This window comes from Rhinoderma darwinii, chromosome 12 (genome assembly GCF_050947455.1).
Source record: "Rhinoderma darwinii isolate aRhiDar2 chromosome 12, aRhiDar2.hap1, whole genome shotgun sequence".
Taxonomy (NCBI): Eukaryota; Metazoa; Chordata; class Amphibia; order Anura; family Rhinodermatidae; genus Rhinoderma; species Rhinoderma darwinii.
Genome location: NC_134698.1, coordinates 51,719,751 through 51,742,202, shown reverse-complemented (window position 1 = coordinate 51,742,202; position 22,452 = coordinate 51,719,751). Strand labels below are relative to the sequence as shown.

The window sequence follows — 22,452 nt, the reverse complement described above, 5'->3', positions numbered from 1 at the left end:
CCAAAAATGGTATCTCCTGCACCCCAAACACACATTTTTCGGTTTTAGCAAACAGTTTGTTTTCCCGAAGGGCCTGGAGCACCTTCCTGACATGCTCAATGTGGGAGGACCAGTCCTTGGAAAACAGAAATATGTCATCAAGGTACACTACAAGAAATACCCCCAGGTAGTCTCTTAAAATCTCATTTATGAAATTCTGGAAGACCGCGGGAGCATTACACAACCCAAAGGGCATGACGAGGTATTCGAAATGACCTTCGGGCGTGTTAAACGCAGTCTTCCACTCATCCCCCTCTTTGATGCGGATAAGGTTATAATCTCCCCGTAGATCAAACTTAGAGAACCATTGGGCCCCCTGAACCTGATTGAAGAGATCAGGAATCAAAGGAAGGGGATACTGGTTCCTTACAGTGACCTTATTCAAGTTTCGGTAGTCAATGCACGGCCTAAGACCACCATCCTTCTTCCCTACGAAGAAGAAGCCAGCAGCTACCGGAGAAGTAGAGGGGCGAATGTAACCCTTGGCCAGGCATTCCTGGATATACTCTCTCATGGCTTCACGTTTGGGACAAGAGAGATTAAATATCCTACACTTAGGGAGCTTAGCTCCTGGTACCAAATCGATTGCGCAATCGAATTCTCTATGAGGAGGTAACACTTCGGAGGCCTTTTTAGAAAAAACATCAGCGAAGTCCTGAATAAACTCAGGTAGAGTGTTCTCCTCCTCATGGAGAGAGATAAAATTAACAGAAAAACATGACGTCATGCATTCATTACCCCATTTGGTAAGATCCCCAGTATTCCAGTTAAACGTGGGATTATGCATCTGCAACCAGGGAAGGCCTAAAACCAAATCGGACGATAATCCCTGCATCACCAGTACAGAGCACTGCTCCAAATGCATGAAGCCAACAAGGAGTTCAAAAACAGGAGTATGCTGTGTAAAATAACCATTAGCAAGAGGAGTGGAGTCGATACCCACTACCGGGACAGGTTTAGGCAAGTCAATCAATGGCATAGCTAGAGACATAGCAAATTCCACAGACATAATATTAGCAGAAGACCCTGAATCCACGAAGGCACTGCCGGTGGCAGACCTACCCTCAAAGGAGACCTGAAAGGGAAGCAAGATCTTATTAGGTTTCATATATACAGGAAATACCTGTGTGCCCAAATGACCTCCCCGATGGTCACTTAGGCGCGGAAGTTCTTCCAGCTGCTTATTCTTACGCCTAGGACAGTTGTTCACTTGATGCTTGTCATCCCCACAGTAGAAGCAGAGACCATTCTTCCTGCGGAACTCTCTACGTTGTTGGGGAGAGACGGAGGCCCCGAGTTGCATAGGTTCATCCGAGTTTTCCGTGGAAGAATGAAGCAACGGAACCTCAGGAGCCATCATGGGGGGGGGGGTGTCAGAGGGGAAGGCACAAAAACGTTCCAGTCGTCGTTCCCTGAGACGTCGGTCAAGACGTACCGCTAAAGCCATAACCTGATCTAGGGAGTCAGAAGAGGGATAGCTAACTAACAGGTCTTTCAGGGCGTTCGACAGACCCAATCTAAACTGGCACCTCAAGGCAGGGTCATTCCACCGAGAAGCTACACACCACTTCCTAAAGTCAGAACAGTACTCCTCAACGGGTCTCTTACCCTGACGTAAGGTCACCAGCTGACTCTCGGCAAAGGCAGTCTTGTCAGTCTCGTCATATATGAGCCCGAGAGCGGAAAAAAAAGATCAAAAGAGGAAAGTTCAGGGGCGTCAGGAGCCAAGGAGAAGGCCCATTCTTGGGGCCCGTCCTGGAGCCGGGACATAATTATACCCACTCGCTGGCTCTCAAAACCTGAGGAGTGGGGCTTTAAACGGAAATAGAGCCTACAACTCTCCCGAAAGGAGAAAAAAGTCTTCCGGTCCCCTGAGAACCGGTCAGGCGAGGTGAGGTGGGGGGCACTACCAGGGTAGCATCATGCTGGTTGCCCTTCTGAGCCAGGGCTTGGACCTGTAGGGAGAGGCCCTGCATTTGCTGAGCCAGGGTCTCAAGGGGGTCCATAGTTGTGTCAGGGACCAGGGTAGAAAAGGTATATGGGCCTGTGTCGACGCCCGTTGGTAATCAGTCTGCACCTGCTCCTAAGTCTGAGAGAGTGACACGATCTTCTACCAGTCAGGCTGGGAGGCTGAGGAGTGGGAGAGCTTATCACAGCCTGGCCAGACGGAGCTAGCTCCCTCCCTCTGTCTATTTATACCTGCATTTCCTGCTCCTCCTTTGCCTGTGATTCTTTTCTGTTTCCTGGCTCTGCTGCTCATGCTATGATTATTGACCTTACTTCATTTTTGACCCTGGCTTTACTGACTACGCTCCTGCTCTGCGATTGGTACCTCGTGCACTCCTGGTTTGACTCGGCTCGTTCACTACTCTTGTTGCTCACTGTGTTGCCGTATGCAACTGCCCCATTTCCCTTAGCTTCTGTGTACCCTTGTCTGTTTGTCTGTCGTGCACTTATTGAGCGTAGGGACCGTCGCCCAGTTGTACGCCGTCACCTAGGACGGGCCGTTGCAAGTAGGCAGGGACTGAGTGGCGGGTAGATTAGGGCTCACCTGTCTGTCTCCCTACCCCGTCATTACATTTTGTTTATGTATGATTTTATTTTTTACATTTGCTATACTGTGTATTTAAATGTTGGATTTAAAGGGTCCCCCAGTTAGAAGAAATTGATGGCCTATTCTCAGGATAGGCCATCAACATCTAATCGGTGGGGGTTAAACTTTCGGCACATCCGCTGATCAGCTGTTTTGAAGGGCTGCTTCCGCTTCATTCCTTACCTGCTCTGTACGGTGAATCGCCAACAGACTTGTAGGGGCGGTTCACAGTATTACAGCCTTCTCCTATTTATGTGAAAGGGAGAAGTCTGTAGCACTATTAACCTCCGCTACAAGTCTGTTGGCAATTTACAGTACAAGCAGCGACCGGAATGAAGTGGAAGTCGGCCTTGCATTATTGCCGCGAGTCCTTAAAAACAGCTGATCAGTGGGGGTGCCAAGAGTCCAACCCCCACCGATCAGATATTGATGGCATATCCTGAAGATAGGCCATCAATTTCTTCTAACTGGAAAACCCCCTTTAATAGATACAATATAAGTGTCGTCTTTTAGCTCAAAATGTTTTATTATTCGTCGCCCTTGCTCTATCCATGCTGTACAATGGGCTGCCAGAAATCCTCTTTCAGTTGCCTATTGCAATACACTGACATTTTTGGTGGCAGTTTTCGGCTCAGCTTTTTTTAACCAAACACAGAAGTGAACACAAAAGAAAAGAGATACATCAGTCTTTTCTTTATACCTTTCCTTCCTTTTGGATCCACTTCTGGCTTTGGCTCCAAAAAACTGTGCCAAAAACTGCATCAAAAGTGTTTGTGTGTGTGATCCTGGCCTCAGCATGTTTTTTTGTCATCATTGCTGTTATTTAATGTGTGGGTCTGATTAAACACTAACGCTGCCTCCTTTAGAAATCTTATTACTTTTGTCGCTCACAGAACGAAAAAGTCTATAAAGCATAAAAGAAAAGTCTAAACTATGTAGGGTTAATTTAATTATTCATAGTAATTGATGAACTGAAGTCAAGAGTAGTGTAGAGTGCTTATACTGTAGATGTATATTTATACAGGATATTCACTGCAATCCAAGATAAAGAGCATCAAGGAGAAGTGCAGAGGACTTCAGTATCTTTAGGGCTTGTTTACACGAGCGTGTGCGTTTTGCGCACGCAAAAAACACGGCGTTTTGCGTGCGCAAAAGGCACTTAACAGCTCCGTCTATCATTCCCGTATGATGCGTGGCTGTGTGATTTTCGCTCAGCCGCCATCATTATGACACTCCGTTTGGATGTTTGTAAACAGAAAAGCATGTGGTGCTTTTCTGTTTACATTCAAAGTTTGACAGCTGTTGCGCGAATCACGCTCGTCCCACGGAAGTGCTTCCGTGAGGCATGCGTGATTTTCACGCACCCATTGACTTCAATGGGTGCGTGATGCGCAAACAATGCACAAATATAGGACATGTCGTGAGTTTTTCGCAGCGGACTCACGCTGCGCAAAAATCAAGGACTGTCTGTACTGCCCCATAGACTAACATAGGTCCGTACAACACGCGTAAAAATCACGCGCGTTGCATGGACGTATATCACGCTCATGTAAACGAGCCCTTATAATGCCTTACTCAGACGAGCGTAAAATCGCCTGTGTGACGGCCGTTTTTTTAACGGCCGTCACACGCCTGTATGTAATTCTATGGACCGTTTGAAGGGCCCGTGAAAAAATAGGAAATGTCCTATTTTTGTCAGTTTTCACGGATACCTCAATAGACTCAAGTCTATAAGGGATCCATGAAAACGGGCCCCGCGCAGTTGTGAATCTGACATGAAAAACTGACGTTTTCCAAGACCGATTTGACACACACTCGTTTGAATAAGCACTTAGTCTGCTCGCCAGAGCAGTAAGTTTTATACTGAAGCAGAACATGATCATGCAACAAGTTATATGGTCTGCATAGAAGGTGCTGTCATTTCTCCTTGAAAAAATCTTCAATTTAGTTGAAGAGCAATTTATCTAATTTGACAATGTATTCAATGTCCTATTTAGGCGTCATTTTAGGATAATGCTTTACTAATATTGCGGACCAAAGACAGACCATGGATTTCAATAAATATGAGAGTAAAAAACGGAATATCCGAGGGCGCAGCCATAATAGAAATAGCTTTTAATTTGTACAATTGTACAAATTAAAAGCTATTTCTATTACGGCTGCGCCCTCGGATATTACGTTTTTTACTCTTCTATTTCCTGGATTCACACAGCGAAGTTGTATCAACCTTCGGACTGTAATCGGTCTGCAACCGTTCACCTGAGTGACTGCTTGGACACGCTCCATTGGATGTTATGCTCCTAGCATAACACCACAAGGTCAGCATATTTGACCACCGTTTTCCTTCTCTTTAAATTACTGGTTCATGCACTATGTGCGCTTTGTATTCTTTTTTTCCTATAGAATGGATTTCAATAGGCACCTTGCATTGCTTAATTTTCCCTGCAGTCACAATACAATGGAAATGAAAACTCGCCGGCTGCTTCCCCTGGTCATAGCAGATGGTCGTTGGGTGGTCCGAATAAAGAAGCCTTCCTAGAATTAGCACATTTTTGTTGGACCAATTGCAAAGGTAGGGATCGTCCAAACCAGACAACCCCTTTAATTTAGAAAATCCGTCTCATTCACTGACTGTACAATATTTTCTGTGCTGCTTGATCATCTTTTAATATCTCCTACCATCAAACATATATCGTGGCTGCCCACAAGGAGCCACAGAGTAAAGGCCGTTCTGTATGTGCCAGTCAGCCATAGCCATAGCTCCCATTCACCATATACAGAGCAGCAGATTCTGGGTCTAAGAACACTACGTGTTTATGTCACTATTGGACAAAGTGGATCATGTGTGCATGAGGGTGTTGGATATTAGTAGTCTTATATTTCTCACATATTTACCACCTTTTATTTTTGTTTATAGTGGAATTTTCCATGTGAGATTTTACTTCACGTAATTCCAATTCCTCTTTACTTCATTAATTGAATGTTGATGCTCCCATAAGGTTACATTTGTTTAATTTCTAATATCAAAATAATGGTTTCCATTTAGTTTTTCATAAATTATGATGCTAAGTGCTTAAAGATACAAACTATTGACATCTTAGATGTTATATTAACCCCCTTCCCCTTGCTTGCAATCTGGGCCCTAATGAATGACCAAGCAATTTTTTAGTTTTTCCATCGTCACATTCAAGGAGCTATAACTTTTTTATTTTCGCGTGGACATGGCTGTATGAGGACTTGTTTTTTGCGGGTTGTATTTTTAAATGGCACCGTTTGGGGTATATAAAAAATTTTTATTAGCTTTTCTTAACTTTTTTTGGGGGGGATATAAAAAAAACAGCAATTTAGCCATAGTTCTATGCATTTTACATTTACGCCGTTTAGTGTGCGGCGTAAATAACATGTTACCTTTATTCTATGGGTCGGTAAGATCACGACAATACCAAATATGTATAGTTTTTTTTATGTTTTACTACTTTTGCAGAATAAAAACCCTTTTGAACTAAAATAATTTTATTTTGCATCGCCGCTTTCCAAGAGCCATAATGTTTTCATTTTTCCGTCAATATCGCCATATGAGGGCTTGTTTTTTGCGGGACTTCATTGCTACCATTTTGGGGTACATGGGACTTATTGATTAACCTTTTATTATTATTATTTTTTTGGGGGAATGGGAAAAAATAGTAATTTTGAGGTTGGTTTATGCCGTTTTTTTATACGGCGTACACATTGCGGTTTAACTAATACACGTAATTTATTTTTTGGGGGGTTATTAGGATTGCGGGATACCATATATGTGTGGTTTTTATTTTATTTTTACACTTTTACTAAATAAAACCATTTTTTTAATGGCAAAACAATGGTTTTATTTTTTTGAATGTGTACCTTTATATTTTTATTTCCTCTGGCACGTCCTAATAGGCATATAGCCAGGGCAGACCTTGGGGGCCTTTGTCAGGACCCCGACTGCCATGACACCCCATCGGAGGCCCGCAATTGTATTTGTGGGCTGCCGATGGGTGACAGAGGTAGCTCACTCCCTCTGTAAACAACTCAAATGCCACAGTCGCTAAAGACAGCGGCATTTGAGGGGTTAAACGACCGTGATCTAAGTAAACTTCGATTGCTACCGTTGGAGCAGCAGCCCGGCTGTCATCAGACCCGTGCAGGACGTTTATTACTCCACCGTGAAAAGGCGGCGGCCTAAAATAAAGCCCCTTAATGACGGCCGTGAAAAGGCGTAGCGGCAGTCATTAAGGGGTTAATGTAAAGAGTTACCTTCCACCTATCAATTACTTTAACCGTCACCATTTATGTTGAAAGGTAATCAATAGTATTTAAAATTTCCTCTGCAATGTCAAGCAAAATAATAAGTGTAAGGCCCCATGCACCCGACCGTGCCCACAATCACGGCCCGCGATTGCGGGCACGGCCGGCCGCTGACTGACAGCCGCATTTTCGGGCCGTACTCCCATACAAAGTATGGGAGCACGGCCTGCAAAATGCGAAAGAACGGACATGTTCCATAATTCCCGGAACATTTCCACGGCACTGACACCCTTCCGTAGTGCCACGGAAAGGTGTCAGTGTTCAATGAAAGTGAATGGCTCCGTTTTTGCGGACCGCAATTGCGGTCCGCAAAAACGGAGGTTTTTTACGGTCGTGTGCATGGGGCCTAATATTAAAGGTGTTTACTATAAGAAGAAGTAAGAAGTCCGACATAAGCTGCACTGGAACAAAACCTGTTACCCATTTTTTTGGGGGGTTAAACACTCTAGAATCTTGTTTATAGGACAGTTACTGTGCTAGATGTATAGGCTAGGATTACAGAATGACTTCAGGTCCTTATATCTTGTTCATACGACACTTCAGCTGTACCACAGAAGCATGCCATTCAGTCCTGCGGTTAGGACAACCTGTATGTTACCTCAGCTTGTCCTGCCTGTGACATTGTGGTCAAATTGCAGCAAGATATTCATTTGTTATATCATCCATATTATCTGTTGGAACACATTATATACACCTAGCAGGATCGGGCTACGATCAAATGTATATGGGGTCATTACCTGAATGGTAGATATCGGGGAAAGAGGGATCGGGCATGTTGGATTCCTTTGGTGCCATGGAACATAAGCCACTGCCAGAGGTATCTGGCAACGGCTGATTTTCCCCTTTCAAATAGAAATAAGCCTGCACGCTCGGCCCAATCCAAGTATACAAGTTTTTTGGGGAGTCAGGATAGATTGTCTGAAAGCTATCTGAACTATATGTCTAGCTGTATCCTTGGTAGTCACTGTGTATCAAAACACCATAACTTTTGTAGCCAAGTAGTGATCCAATCCAACAAGAATAGTGTTTGACAACAACCAGCACAGTCCATTTAGGGCTCATAATACCCAAAAAACTTTCTTATGACTGATAAAATATTCTGTCCAGGTATCATTAGTTATAACGTTCTGAAGCGAATGTCTTGTGATTACAGTCAGGAACAAGCACATGTAAAAATGTTGTCACTCTCAGGGTATGTTCACACGATTAACAAAATATGTCTGAAAATACGGAGCTGTTTTCAAGGAAAAACATCTCCTGATTTTCAGACGTTTTTTGAGCAACTCGCGTTTTTTGCTGCGTTTTCGCTGCATTTTTTACGGCCGTTTTAGGAGCTGTTTTCAATAGAGTCTATGAAAAAACGGCTCCAAAAACGTCCCAAGAAGTGTCCTGCACTTCTTTTGACGAGCCGTCATTTTACGCGCCGTATTTTGACAGCGATGTGTATAATAAAGGCTCGTGGGAACAGAACATCGTAAAACCCATTGCAGGCAATGGGCAGATGTTTGCAGGCGTAATGGAGCCGTATTTTCAGGCATAATTCGAGGCGTAAAATGCCTGAATTACGTCTCAAAATAGGTCGTGTGAACATACCCTCAGAAGTGCCCCAGTCTTGCAGGCACCATTCAATTTTTGGGGATTTTGCTGACTCCCCTCACATGCTCTACGTCATTGGCAGAGGGCTCCATATGTATAATGGCAAGCAGGTAAAATGCTACATGGCCTATGGGGATGCCCTCAAACTCTTTTTTAGCAAAAACAAGGTGGCATTAGGATTTTAGGAAAAACAAGATGGCATTAGGATTCTGGCCTCCAACTCAAGTGTCTGTGGTGCTTTGGTCTAGCACGCGCCTACATAGACTACAGTATGGGGGGCCACATGTGGCCTGCAGAGCCTTTCTATGTGTCCCTAAGGAGCAATGACAATGTGTCTTTAAAGTTTAATGACATGCTGCCAGAGAATCAGAATGAAGTATATTCACTCCAGTTTGCTGCAAGCTTGATCTCAATTTGGAGAGAACCAGCAGAGCGGTGGCGACACGCAAAGCCTCCTTTTTTTTTTTTTTTTATAATGTGTGCCACTGTGTCGCATTACAATTTCTGAATCCCAATGCAAACAATAAAATTGTGCAAGACATGAGAGTATAAATATACAAGCCCTGGTCAGATTACAGACATTACTTTAGGTTCTTATCTATTCCAAGTCTATCCGTTGCTGAGGGGAACTAAGTGTATGATGCCTTTGCCTTTAAACTGAGGACTGCTGACATTCTGTGGGCTGCAAATTGACCTTACTGAGGAGAAGTGAATGATGGGCACAGATATATCAGAAAAGGATGGTGAAGGTCAGGACTGCACTACACACGTAACTAGGATATAGTGATTATAGTGCAATTGTATACAGGAATGTAGTGACAGCCGGGACTCTCCCCTCCCAGCCGATTGCTGGCTCCTGGCTTTTTGTGTCATTAGACAAAGGATCAGAAATGGCCATGAACTTTCATTTACTGAGGCATGTATTGACTCAGCAGAGCAGCTATTGATTGAAAGTGGAACCTGCCCATCACCCTCCTCTCCCCCGTCCGCCTCTCTCCAGTCCATGATTCTAATTATTATTTTATTATATTATAACACTCACATTGCACTTGCTTCTAGCATTCATTTTTAACTCCATTTCATTCGTCCTTTTATTCTGTCTCATTCTCCCTCCCTTTACTTTGCTTTCCCTCCCTTTCTGTCTGTATTCTCTCCCCCTCACAGCCAGGCCCTAACATCCGATTGTCCTCTGGCAGTTTAGTTAGGACCACGCCTGGAAGAAGATGTTCACCTCTAAGTCAAGCTCCGTTTCTCCATCTCCATCCATGGACCAGACAGACACGGATAATCTGGATATTAGAACCAAGGTGCAGCTGCAGGGAGTGCTGTGGAAAAGACCTTTTGGGAGACAGTCAGCTAAATGGTCGAAGAGGTAAGATAAGTTATGGTATAAGGCTTTTACTGTTGTAACAAAGCTTATGTTACAGCAGGATGCTGGTAGTATGGAATCACTTTTCTGGCAGCAAATAATAATACAAATTGATATGTAGCAGAGTTTTGGCACTGGATCAGTAAAGTGAAATGTACATTTTTTACTTGTTACAGGTTTTTCATAATAAAGGACAGCTTTCTACTTTATTATGCAGAGAATGAAAGACGAAACTTCGAAAGCAACAGATATTTTAACATACACCCCAAGGTGAGTGTTGACAGCTGCTGAGACCACAGCCACAGCTAGAAATCTCTGCTTTAGTGTCATTAAAGAGGTTATGTAGCAGTTGTACAGCGGGGCCGGTCACATTATGACAAGTCGTGTCGTCATGAAGGAAGACCGTGCCACTAGACTTCCAGTCCCCCGCCAGCGCTATAAAAATCTATTAAATGGAGGACCGGAATTTATATTAACGAGTGCACTCATATACTGCAGTGATTACACTGGTAATACTTTTCCGTCCCCACAGAACCCCTTTAATAGTAGTCCCAATATGTTATTTGCTCAAATTGCTATGTTGAGGTGTGAGGCTGTTGAATAACCACAACTCCTAAAGTGGTTGTCCGGTATTATAAAGAAAAAGGATCTGCTGTTTTTCCAAAAACAGTGCCACTCTTGCCCATGAGCTGTGTCTGGTATGGCAGCTCAAGCAGACAAAGAATGGACAGAGGCAGCACTTCCAAAAAGAGCAAGAGCTATTTATTCACCCATGCGACGTTTCAGTCCAACTGGACTTTTTTCAAGCATTAAGTCCAGTTGGACTGAAACGTTGCATGGGTGAATAAATAGCTCTTGCTCTTTTTGGAAGTGCTGCCTCTGTCCATTCTTTGTCTGCTTGATACCCAGGACCGCGGACCAGGTCTATTTGAGGCGTGCACCCACTTGCAGTCCAGTGCTGTGGAATCTTTTCGTTTTGTGGTATGGCAGCTCATCGCTATTCCACTGAATAGGGATAAGCTGCAATACTAGATACAGCCCATGGCCAAGAGTGGCGCTGTTTTTGGAAAACCAGCAGATCCTTTTTTTTTAAAATACAAGACAACCCCTTTAAAGAGGCTCTGTCACCAGATTATCAAATCCCTATCTCCTATTGCATGTGATCGGCGCTGCAATGTAGATAACAGTAAAGTTTTTTTGTTTTTTTTAAAACGATCATTTTTGGCCAAGTTATGAGCAATTTTATGCAAATGAGCCTTTCTAATGGACAACTGGGCGTGTTTACTTGTTTTACTTGCTGGGCGTTGTGAATAGAAGTGTATGTCAGCATCATATGTCAGCATCATACACTTCTATTCACAACGCCCAGCTAGTAAAACAAGTAAACACGCCCAGATGTTACAAACACAATACACGCCCAGTTGGAAATAAGAGAAGACACGCCCAGTTGTCCATTAGAAAGGCTCATTTGCATAAATATAAAATTGCTCATAACTTGGCCAAAAATGATAGTTTTTTTTAAAAAAACAACACGTTACTGTTCTCTACATTGCAGCGCCGATCACATGCAATAGGAGATAGGGATTTGATAATCTGGTGACAGAGCCTCATTAAGATCTGTTTGATTATACACTAAAGTCTAACTATGTACAGTGCATAATCTAGATTTTTCAGGTTTTATAGTTTGTGATGCTTGGTAATATCTGTATATAACTATAGTTGACGGTATCTAGGAAAATGGCACTTCACAGTGTTTTTTTACATTGAGTGTTTTTATTTTAGATTTTCATGCATATAACAAAGCCTCAAAATCCCTCTCCTCCCCTAACATAAATCCCCAAACAAAGGGTAAAATAATACAGAATGAACTGCTCATACAAAAGTCCAACATAATATAAAATCCAGCATTTTCTTGGATGGGTTTGTATACCGGGGAGAGCTGTCAATCACTCAGTGTGGGTGGAGGGAGGCAGGACTCACAGGCTTTCTGTGGCAGCATTTAAAATATGTTTTATATAAAAATATTGAATTGAATCATAGAACATTATATATCCCTGAGCTCAGCATCTTCCACTTTATCCTATGCCGCCCTCAGATAGGGAAACATAGGAGAGCTGACAGATGTGTATTTTGTATTCCTAGTGAAAACACTTTAGGAATGTTAAGGCCTCATGCAAACGACTGTAGCCATGTGCACAGCCGTGATTTTCAGGTCGGCCGGGGGCGGAGTGTCACCGGCGAGCCGCCCGCAAATCGCGGGCCGTGCACATGGCCGCGTCCATTATTTTCTATGAGCCTGGACCACAGAGCACGGCCGTAATAGGACATGTCCATTCTTTCTGCGGTCTCCTGGGCCATGATGCATGGGCCCATAGAAATGAATGGGCCGCAATTCTCCCGTGGATTTTCGGGGGAATTGCAGCCGCAAAAGCCCGTTCGTGTGCATGGGGCCTAACTGTTGTAATCTGGAGGTGATCATGAAGATATTACAAGTCTAACGTTTTATATAGTAAAATATAAGCCATTATATCACACAATTGTTCTTTTATATAACAAAACACAAATACAAATATAATGGTCCTAGGTTTATGCCTAGATTGGGATCGCTTATGGATTAAATACATTCTGGATTCAGAGGACACATTTACACATGGTTATGTTTGTTTTTTTTGCATGTTTAATATGTGTTTTTTTTCTCAGGGAGTGATACCGCTTAGTGGCTGCAGGGTGGATGCTAAAGAAGAACCTGGAATGCCGTATGCCATGAAGATCTCACATGAAGATTTTCATGTATGTCCAGTATTTAGATGTGTACAATGACTTCCCAGGTAGAATGATATTAGGGATGTCACCTATTGTTCTAGGGTCAATAGTATATTTATTTTATGCACTGAACACACAGAAAGCAAAGTTACCGGCCCTTAGATCATCCGTAAATGAATGTCCATTATTCCTTCATGTCAATAAGCAGACACAGGGATAAAAACAACTTCATCACGCAGAATATATCTGCTTAAATGTTTCAGACGACGAGTGCTCTTAGCATGCTATAAATAAAGATAAAGCACGCAGATGTATCCTGTCTGTTGGAGCTTTTATTCCCATCGTGGTGCTGATCATTGTAGTTGTGTTGTAAGTTTTTTTTTTTTGTTTTTTTTAAAGTAATAGGTTTTGAATGTTCAGGGCCTGTAAGAAAGGTTCTTCACAATTCAAAGGAGCATTAAAATTGTGATCAAGGGTCTTTATCTCCTTGACACATGGTCTTTTTCTTGAGGATATGTGTCAGTCCATATCACCTATGTAGGTATGTGTCATCTTTGGCTGATAGTAGCCAAAACCTTCCCCCTTATATTACTGCCAAGTATAGACAATTGGGTGCAGCTCTTGTGCTTCTTACCTACAGAGTTTATCAATAGAAAAGGTAGTGGCAAGGGCATAATAAATACGAGGGGGGGGGGGGAGTGGGACCCAAGATCAAAATCAGGCACGGGTTTACATATTTTCCTCCATTCTCCCTCCCTGTGCGGTGTAGGACAATGTGGTTCCCACCTTCCTTTTTTACTAAATTTGTGTTGCCTTTGAAGAAGGAAGCCCTGGTAGGGTCGCACTCCACATAGAGGAGGGGGTTTAGCTGTCTTAGCTGGGTCACCCATCCCAGAAAGCCCTATTGCAGTCACAAAGGCTGGCTCTATGTTATGTATGTCCTTAGGCAGTGGTACAGACAATCGAGGCTTCTTTTATAACAATGAGACACGTTAAATATTTGGGATGAGAATATGTCCATTGCTTATGCGAGAATTTCTGGTTCCCTTTACTGCCTCCAAGCACTGCAGCTCTCTCATTCTACTCTGCAGGGGAACATACTGCTGGCAGCAGAGTCTGAGATAGAGCAAAGTCAGTGGCTGGAAATGCTGCATGAATCTGGCAAAGTGTAAGTGTAATAATATTTCTGCTTTTTATCCTGCAAAAAAAAAAAGTGAGACGGAAAAAACTGAACAGCAAAAAAAGCAACAACAACAATAAAACAATGTTATTCCCCATAATGAATTTTACAATCCAATCATAGTTGTAGCCATAGCTATAAATTGTTTAGAATTTTTTCTTGGGTCAGATAATTTTTGGACCCAGTGGATTTGATCCTCCGGTGATTTGTCCAGGATGTTTACAGTGATTATTGCTGCAATCACATATTTTTGATCAGCTACAATCGATGAGTAAATCCAGACAATTGAGGTCACGTAAACCCTCCCATCTAAAAATGCGTCCTTACTATGATTCGTCAATAGTAAGATTTTATTTCCCATATTTTTACTCCTTTTTTTGTATTTTTTTTTTACAGTATCTTTTTAGCTATGAAACAAACACATAGGCAACATAATTACTTTGTATTATAATGGAAGAAAACGTGCATGTTTATTTTTGTGTAGCTCCTGGTTTGTCATTTTTTAAAATATTGATTTAAGTAAAATGGAAAGATAGCATTTCCAGAATGAAAGGGCTCTATAGAGAGATCAATCTCTTTTGGCACTGGTCAGAGATTCCTGTTACTGGAAATCTGACACAACATAATAGGCAATTTTATGGTTCTTTGCTAAGGGTATGTTCACACGGCTTATTTACGGACGTAATTCGGGCGTTTTCCGCGTCGATTTACGTCCGAAAATGCGGCTCGATAGTGTCGGCAAACATCTGCCCATTGAAAGCAATTGGTTTTACGTTGGTCTGTTCCCACGAGGCGTAAAGTTACAGACGCCCGCATCAAATAAGTGCCTGTCACTTCTTCAGACGTAAATGGAGCCGTTTTCCATTGACTCCATGGAAAAACAGCTCCATTTACGTCCGTATTTGACGCAGCGAAAAAGCGCCTCAACATGCCATTACGCCTGAAATTACGGAGCTGTTTTCTCCTGAAAACAGCCCCGTAATTTTAGCCGTAACGGACGCTGCCGTGTGAACATACCCTTAGAATACAGGCTACAAATATCCAACTATAGGGAAGGATCTAGAACCAGCATTCACATCATTGCACACATGCCAACTAGTTTGAATAATGGCCTTTATGTATGTGCACACATGTTGATGTAGATCCGAGGTGCCGTGCATAACCTGTTTGCCCGCAATATAATATTCTGTGCGGCTCCTAACCGTCTGGACACAGACATGCTTGTTCTCTCACCCCTGCACTGATCATTGATACCATTCAAAAAAGATATATGTGAGCGCTCCCTAGTGGCGGCTCACATGTATCTTACATGTCAGAAAGAAGAGGAGTGGCACACCGTGCAAGAGTAGGCACAAATAAGTACTAATGGTGCACTGTTTGTCTGGCACTGTAATGGGGAGGACTTTCTTGATAGCATTGTTATTGGGACACTAGCTTGCCCTGTAATGAGGGGGACTGTGTGTCTGACACTGTTATGGTGGGACAATGACTGTGTTTCTGGCACTGTTATGGGGACACTGTTATGGGGACATTGTAGCTGGCACTGTAATGGGGGGACTGTGGCTGCAACTGTTATGGGGGACACTTTGTGGCTTGTACTGTTATGGGTGGGCACTGTTTAGCTGGTACCAATGTGGAGGGGGTACTGTGTGGAGGACATTGTTATGGGGGATTTATGTCGCTGTAAGGGTATGTTCACACGGCCTATTTACGGACGTAATTCGGGCGTTTTTGCCCCTAATTACGTCTGAAAATAGCGCCTCAATAGCGCTGACAAACATCTGCCCATTGAAAGCAATGGGCAGACTTTTGTCTGTTCACACGAGGCGTATATTTACGCGCCGCTGTCAAATGACGGCGCGTAAATAGACGCCCGCATAGAAGAAGTGACCTGTCACTTCTTTGGCCGTAATTGGAGCCGCTATTCATTGACTCCAATGAATAGCAGCGCTAATTACGGCCGTAATTGACGCGGCGTTCAAGCGCCTGCACATGCCGGTACGGCTGAAATTACGGGGATGTTTTCAGGCTGAAACATCCCCGTAATTTCAGCCGTTACGGACCCCCGCCGTGTGAACATACCCTAAGAGTTCTATTTTAAGCAAACTAAAGGAGCAATCCTGGTAAAACTGTTAGGGTATGTGCACACGATCACTTTTCAGGCATAATGGAGGCGTTTTACGCCTCAAATTACGCCTGAAAAGACGGCTCCAATACTTCTGCTCATTGCTTGCAATGGGTCTTACGATGTTCTGTGCAGACGAGCTGTCATTTTACACGTAGCTGTCAAAATACGGCGCGTAAAATGACGGCTCATCAAAAGAAGTGCAGGGCACTTCTTGGGACGTTTTTGGAGCCGTTTTCTCATAGACTAGTGAAAACAGCTCCAAAAACGGCCGTGAAAAACGCGAGTTGCTCAAAAAACTTCTGAAAATCAGGAGCTGTTTTCCCTTGAAAACAGCTCCTTATGTTCAGATGTATTTTGTTAATCGTGTGAACATACCCTTGTTATGTCCAGACCATGAGTGTCATTCTTTTTCAATCTTTGTGTCCTGCACCGCCGCTCAGACATAACACAGTGTATCAAATTTCTGCCTTAAAGGGGTACTCCCATCTGAGACATTTATGGCATATCCACAAATATCTGATTTCAGCACTCCAATGACAGGACAATTTTTAGATTCAGAATGTAAACAATGTTTCCATTAACTAACGGCCCTTTTACACAGGCCAATGATCGGGCGTACACTCGTTCTCGATCATTACCTTGTGTAAACAGGGCAGTGATAAGCTGACAGGAGGGCAAATGCTCATTTGTCAGCTGATTGAGTCTTTTATGCAGCCCAAAAAATGGTCACTTGTCGGCAGCACATCTTCCCTTATAAACAGAGGATGTGCTGCCGACAAGATACAAATGTATGGAGGTGAACAATCGTATTAACGATCTTTCGTCGCTGTACATTCCGATCTATGCTCCATTTAGATGGAGCAAACAAGCACCGACATTCTGTATTGTCGATCAACGCTTGCCTACCGGGCAGTAAATATGCATTGCAAAACCACATCAAGGGTCAGTTTACACAGAGCTTTTTGCCGCTGATTTTGATGCAGAAACCACGTCGGAATCAGCGCCAAAGAAACTTCCAAAATCACCCCCTATTGATTTCAATTGTAGGCAGAGGCGTTTTTTTCCCAGCGGCTTTTGACAAAAAAAAATGTGGCATGTCCTTTCTTGCTGCGTTTTCCGGCAATAGAAAACTTGCGGCACTTGATCCTTGCATTAGCTTTAAGGCCTAAACAATTCCTGAACACTTTTTGCTCTGGTGAGGCCGGATATACTGGAATATATCTGACCATGGTATGATTTGATAGTAGTTATCGTGACTGAGCATTGGCAGACATAAAGACATAATTGTGCTAATGCATATTCCCTTCCCTCATAGGACCTGGCAGAATGCTCAGCTTGGTGAGGCAATGATTGGGAGCCTGGAGGCTCAGGGCCTGCAGCTAGCCAAGGAGAGACAGGAATATTTTGGTTAGTGCGCATTTGAAAATATAAGGCTTTTTTTAAACACAGTAGAAAATTCACTACCGCATGTTTATTATGGACTGTTGGCGTTCCAGATTCACCTGTCATGATGTAAGTGTGCTTTAAACTTGTCTTCAAATATGTAGTTGCATCTAGAATTAGAAAAAGACATTGAATTGTTTTTCTTAATCTCAAAGTCGAAACTCGTAACTCCATATTAATATTGAAAAAAACAATTCAATGTTTTAAATTGTGTTTCTCCATGATGTTAGCAGCGCTAATTTTAAAGCCCTAATTTTGCATTTCCAATTACGCTTTTCAAAAATGTAGTGGATGCTATGTGCGCTCATATTACTGCTCCCCAATCTAGAGCAAAGGGCCGCACATTGCGGAAGTTACCATTTGGATGATGCAGCATGAGGAAATCCCTGTGTTTCCAATTCAGAGAACACACACAGCAGTGCTGATTCACTGCAGACAGAAAGCAATTCTATTCTTGAGAGATTCCTCCTGTTCCCATTACTTCAATTCATACTTTAGGCAGGGTATCCTTTCTTTTTGGGATTGTTCGCAGGGCTCCAAGGCCCCATGCACCTAACCCTCGTTTTTATCTGTAATTACGGATAATCTGCAGACCCATTAATTTCTATAGGCCACGGACACCTTTCTGTAAAATGGGATGCACTATGGGCCATATTTGTGGACATCGTGCCAGATATGCGGATGACTTGCGGATGACTTGCGGATGACTACAGGTCCGTCTTTGCAGACGTAAAAACTCTACGGTTGTGTGCATGAGGCCTAATAGTTTCCACTAGTTTAAAGGGGTTTTCCACGACCGGACAACTGATGACCTATCCACAGGATAGGTCATCAGTATATGATCGGTGGGGGTCCGACACCTGGACTCCACACCGATCAGCCACTCTGTCTGCCTCCGGGCGCTGGATGTTTTGAATGGTATGCAGTAGTTTGAGCTGGAAGCAGATGGCGCCGGTCACGGAATAGCGGCCGAACTGCAGTATTAGAGCTCTCGTGGGAAAACCCCTTTAACACTTTACAGACATCTTGTTCTTCATTCACTCTGCAGATAAACTAGTGAATTAGGAACCACTATGTACTCATGGGGGGCATTTACACTACCATATTTATAGTCTATGCCAGATCTAAATTTTACCAAAGATGGGAGTGGATAGCATTATAAGAAAATAGGAAAACCCTACCCAAGCTCCCTTGGCAAGTTATATACAGATCTGAAACGTTGATGGTAAATATATCTATGTGCATGCAACTTCAAGCTGCATCCAAGCATTGTAGTTGTAATGCAACTTTGCTTAACTCTCCTTCTATGGGGTCTGTTCCAGCCCCCACCCCCCCCCCCCTGATAAAAGCAACAACACAAATTAAAAATTTGGATTTTGCATGGTTTTTATATAGCAAAGTACCTAATTTTACATAAGGAAATGTTTAACAATACTGCACTCATAACTTGTTCTCAGGTTGTTATTTCACAATGTTACACGCTTGTGTCAGTTCATGAACTTTTCCCCTTTTGTTTTCCTTACAGATAAACTAATGGAGGAAACAGAAGAACTGTGTTCACAGCGAGAACAGAAAGAGGTGATATAAACATTGTGAAAAAATCAGCTTTATTCTCTAACCTTCAATTACAGATATAATTTACAGGTAGATGTTAGCTACTGCTGTAAATCTGCTATATACTCCCTGCTGAAAGCTGTGAATCTTCAGTCTCCTAAGTGTCCCTATTCCGTGCGAGTTCTTCTTGATGTATGACACTTATTGACTCTAAAAGGTTACCATTCAAAGTCAATATAGAAACTAGGGAATGGAGAGAGGATGCAGCTGGGAGCGCAGGAGGACCCGCCAGCTTTATCAAATGAACCTCCCCCATAAGGTAAATGATAGATTGTCTGATAAAATCGGAAATTGGAAATCAGACTCTGAAATGGGAGGTAAACCGTAAATATGAAGCACTTTGAGGTTTCTGTATTTCCCAATCATGTTTAGTAGGGAATGACCAGACATGCACGGCTATCTTATTGAATACGAGAACTTTATCTGATGGACATATTATAAAAGTAATTTTTAGATCAGCTCTCCATTTAATTATGTTTATTCAGCCTACTTGTAACCTCTCTGTTGGTAAATATCTCTCTATAGGAGCTGGAAAAATTAAATCAGGTCCTGGAGACGGAAAAGAGTCGGTTTGAGGATCTTGTTCAAGAGCTCAGACTGGAGCAAGAGAAAATTAAGCAGTTAAGTTCCTGACTGTTGCCGTTTAAGTAGATCTTGTGTCTAGTACAGGGTTTAGCAACCTTCGACACTCCAGCTGTTGTGAAACTACAACTCCCAGCATGCACTGACAGCCAAAGGCTTTTTTATTCCAGCCAAAGGCTTTTTTATTCCAGCCAAAGGCTGTCGGCATGCTGGGAATTGTAGTTTTAAAATAGCTGAAGTGCCGATGGTTGCCGACAACTGGGTAAATACTCAGCTATGTATGCATAGACAATAAGGACAAATATTACCAAAACAAATCTTTTTATCTTCTTCTATGCACTCTAAAAGGTAACATAGAAATCTTACGAATTTATCATACACATGATAATCCTGAACTTCAGATGTCTGCAGGAATTTTTATTTTCTGTAAAGCGACTGTCCAGTCTCCTCACCCCTTGGAGTAAACGAAGGTTCTGGAAAGAGTTAAAAAATAAAGACTCACCTCTGCTCCATTCTACCACAGCTCATTTTCTGGCTGCTGGCCCCAGAATGTAGCAGGTGGGCAGAAGCTGGTGAGTGTGCCGGTCTATTCACGTAGACTGTGCTGATGACCATTACAGGTGTCAGCACAGTCTTCGACTACTGCATGCCCCATATACTGCCACTGGAGGCTAGCAGTAGTCTTAAATTGACAGTGACATACGTCACCATGACTTCCACCAGGATAGAACTAGTATCTAAAAAGAATGGTCTTTGTTGGTTTTCCTGAAGAAAGATAAAATTCAAATCCAAGTAAAAGGGAACTCTCATCTTGATGTGTCATTTCAGAAAAATGGTTTTGGTCCAGTTCTTTGAGCTCTGATCTGCACTGGTTTTCTAAAGAAGGGAATGTGGTGTTTATGATGTATCATACTCATAATATCCTCACTTTTTCCCCATGTTCTCATTCCATGTTTTCCTTGTGTACATCTCATACGTCTCATACATTTTCTTTGGCCTGAACAACGCTGTGATCTTAGGGAGCTGGAGGTGACTGTACATCGTATGAAAGGAGTAGGAGAAGAGAAGCAAGAACTGAGCAGCCTTACACAAAACCTTCAGAAGACAATGGAGGTATGTCCACCATGTAAATATCAGTGATGATCATTATAACTTCCTTCCAGGTCCATAATATGTTGCCTACGTCATAGTAATACATATCACATAGCTACAACAAATACTAAATCTATGCTGGTACTATTAAAGAAGAAATGTCAGTGGAATCCTGTAGATATGCCATAAATGTCTAAGATGGGAATACCCCTTTAAGTCCTAAAAAACCCCTTTAATAAAATAAATTGATTTGTATGTGAAAGAAAATCTATCTCAAGTTTCCTTCCATCGCCTGTGTGTCCTTTTAGTACCCAGTAGAGATGTTTGCAGACACAGTGCATCAGAACTCTGACATCTTACTCAGTTGACTTAAAGGAGTCTACCTATCTATAGACATATTGATTGGATATGCCATAAATTACTGATTGGCAGGGGTCTGACCCTTGGGACCCCACCGATTCTGAGCAAAGGGTGCCATTTTAAGGCCCCCATCAAAAAATAATTCATTTGGCCTAATCAATGAATCTTGAATCTTAATGTTTATTTGCACTTTTTAACGCAGTGTATATGCTAATTACTCATTGATAGGAGCTATCTGTAGAGAAACAGAAGGCCATAGCCATATTGGAAGCCAGTCAGCATCAAACTCAGTCAGCAGACAATTGTACGGGGAATCCTAGGCCAAGTGCGCATGGCAACCTGCAACAGATCGAGAAAAAGATGCAGAAATTACTAGAGGAGAAGCTTCAGGCTGAAAGCAGGTGCGGTGGTATGAGACACACATGAGTACATGTAATTAGTGTGACCTCCCAAAAACTAAGAGACTTATTAGAACCTGTGCACAATATTGTTTGAAGAACACACCAAACCTATTCTAAATGATGGGTAAATGTATGGTTGGGTTTGTAATATTCAGTGTATAGTAAAAAGGTAACAGAAATGTCTATAAATTTAGGAATCAAAGCAGCAGATAAAAATAGGAACGAGGATTAAATAAACTTTCCTATCTCAAGTAAGGATGCTGCAGAGCCCATGCAAATTCAAACAACTTTTCCATACACAGTGCATTATTCAAAGGTATTACAAAGAAATACAATACATCCTCACAAGACATGATTTTAATACAAAGCTCACTGTTTAAGCATTCTATTTACTAGTCTACAACGGAGTGGACATTCTGGTGACTGACATACAATGCCAGTCCTATTCTATGGACTCACGGTAGGCAGAGGCATGACTATCATGTGCCATTTATAGTACTGGTGCCCATTTGTATGGCAGAGGTGCTGTTGGACCCCGTTCGGCACTAGGGCCCAGGTGTGACTGCAACTTCTGCACATACCCCCCAAGTGCAGCTAAATACAAAAGACAGATATGTATCTCATACATGTAGATCTCAGAATTCAGACCACAAATGTATGTGCATAACATAATCCAGGTCCTATATAGCGGGTGAACCAATTTGTTGCTCTACTTCTTTGGAAGCTCCACATCATACCCACTAATGTTATCTTCTGGCACATCTCTATGGAATGTCAGAGAATAAGCAATAAAGAAATTCCTCTTTAAAGTTGTGTGAGCTACTAAATCATAGAGGGACCTGTATGATAACTAGCAGATTACCTTTTTTTAGGTAAGGCTTTTTTCACATATCCATCAGGGCTCTATTCTGACGTTCCGTCTGAGTTTTCCGTCAGAATGGAGCCCTGACTGAAATCATAGGT

At 42.5% G+C, this 22,452-nt stretch overlaps 1 protein-coding gene across 2 annotated transcripts in view; it reads left to right on the top strand.

The window, feature by feature from the left end:
* The first annotated feature begins 5,071 nt into the window (after positions 1–5,071).
* Positions 5,072–22,452, top strand: part of PLEKHD1 (pleckstrin homology and coiled-coil domain containing D1) — a 31,056-nt gene continuing 13,675 nt past the window's right edge. The window contains exons 1-10 of one of the 2 annotated variants that reach the window (XM_075843523.1): positions 5,072–5,204; positions 9,754–9,929; positions 10,103–10,196; positions 12,627–12,716; positions 13,781–13,857; positions 17,313–17,404; positions 18,966–19,018; positions 19,580–19,674; positions 20,656–20,749; positions 21,317–21,489. In XM_075843523.1, the coding sequence (XP_075699638.1) occupies positions 9,781–9,929; positions 10,103–10,196; positions 12,627–12,716; positions 13,781–13,857; positions 17,313–17,404; positions 18,966–19,018; positions 19,580–19,674; positions 20,656–20,749; positions 21,317–21,489 (917 nt within the window). In that variant the 5' untranslated portion in view covers positions 5,072–5,204; positions 9,754–9,780. Of the gene's footprint in view, positions 5,205–9,190; positions 9,307–9,753; positions 9,930–10,102; positions 10,197–12,626; positions 12,717–13,780; positions 13,858–17,312; positions 17,405–18,965; positions 19,019–19,579; positions 19,675–20,655; positions 20,750–21,316; positions 21,490–22,452 lie in introns of those variants that run through there. The other variant, XM_075843522.1, reaches the window with a different exon arrangement.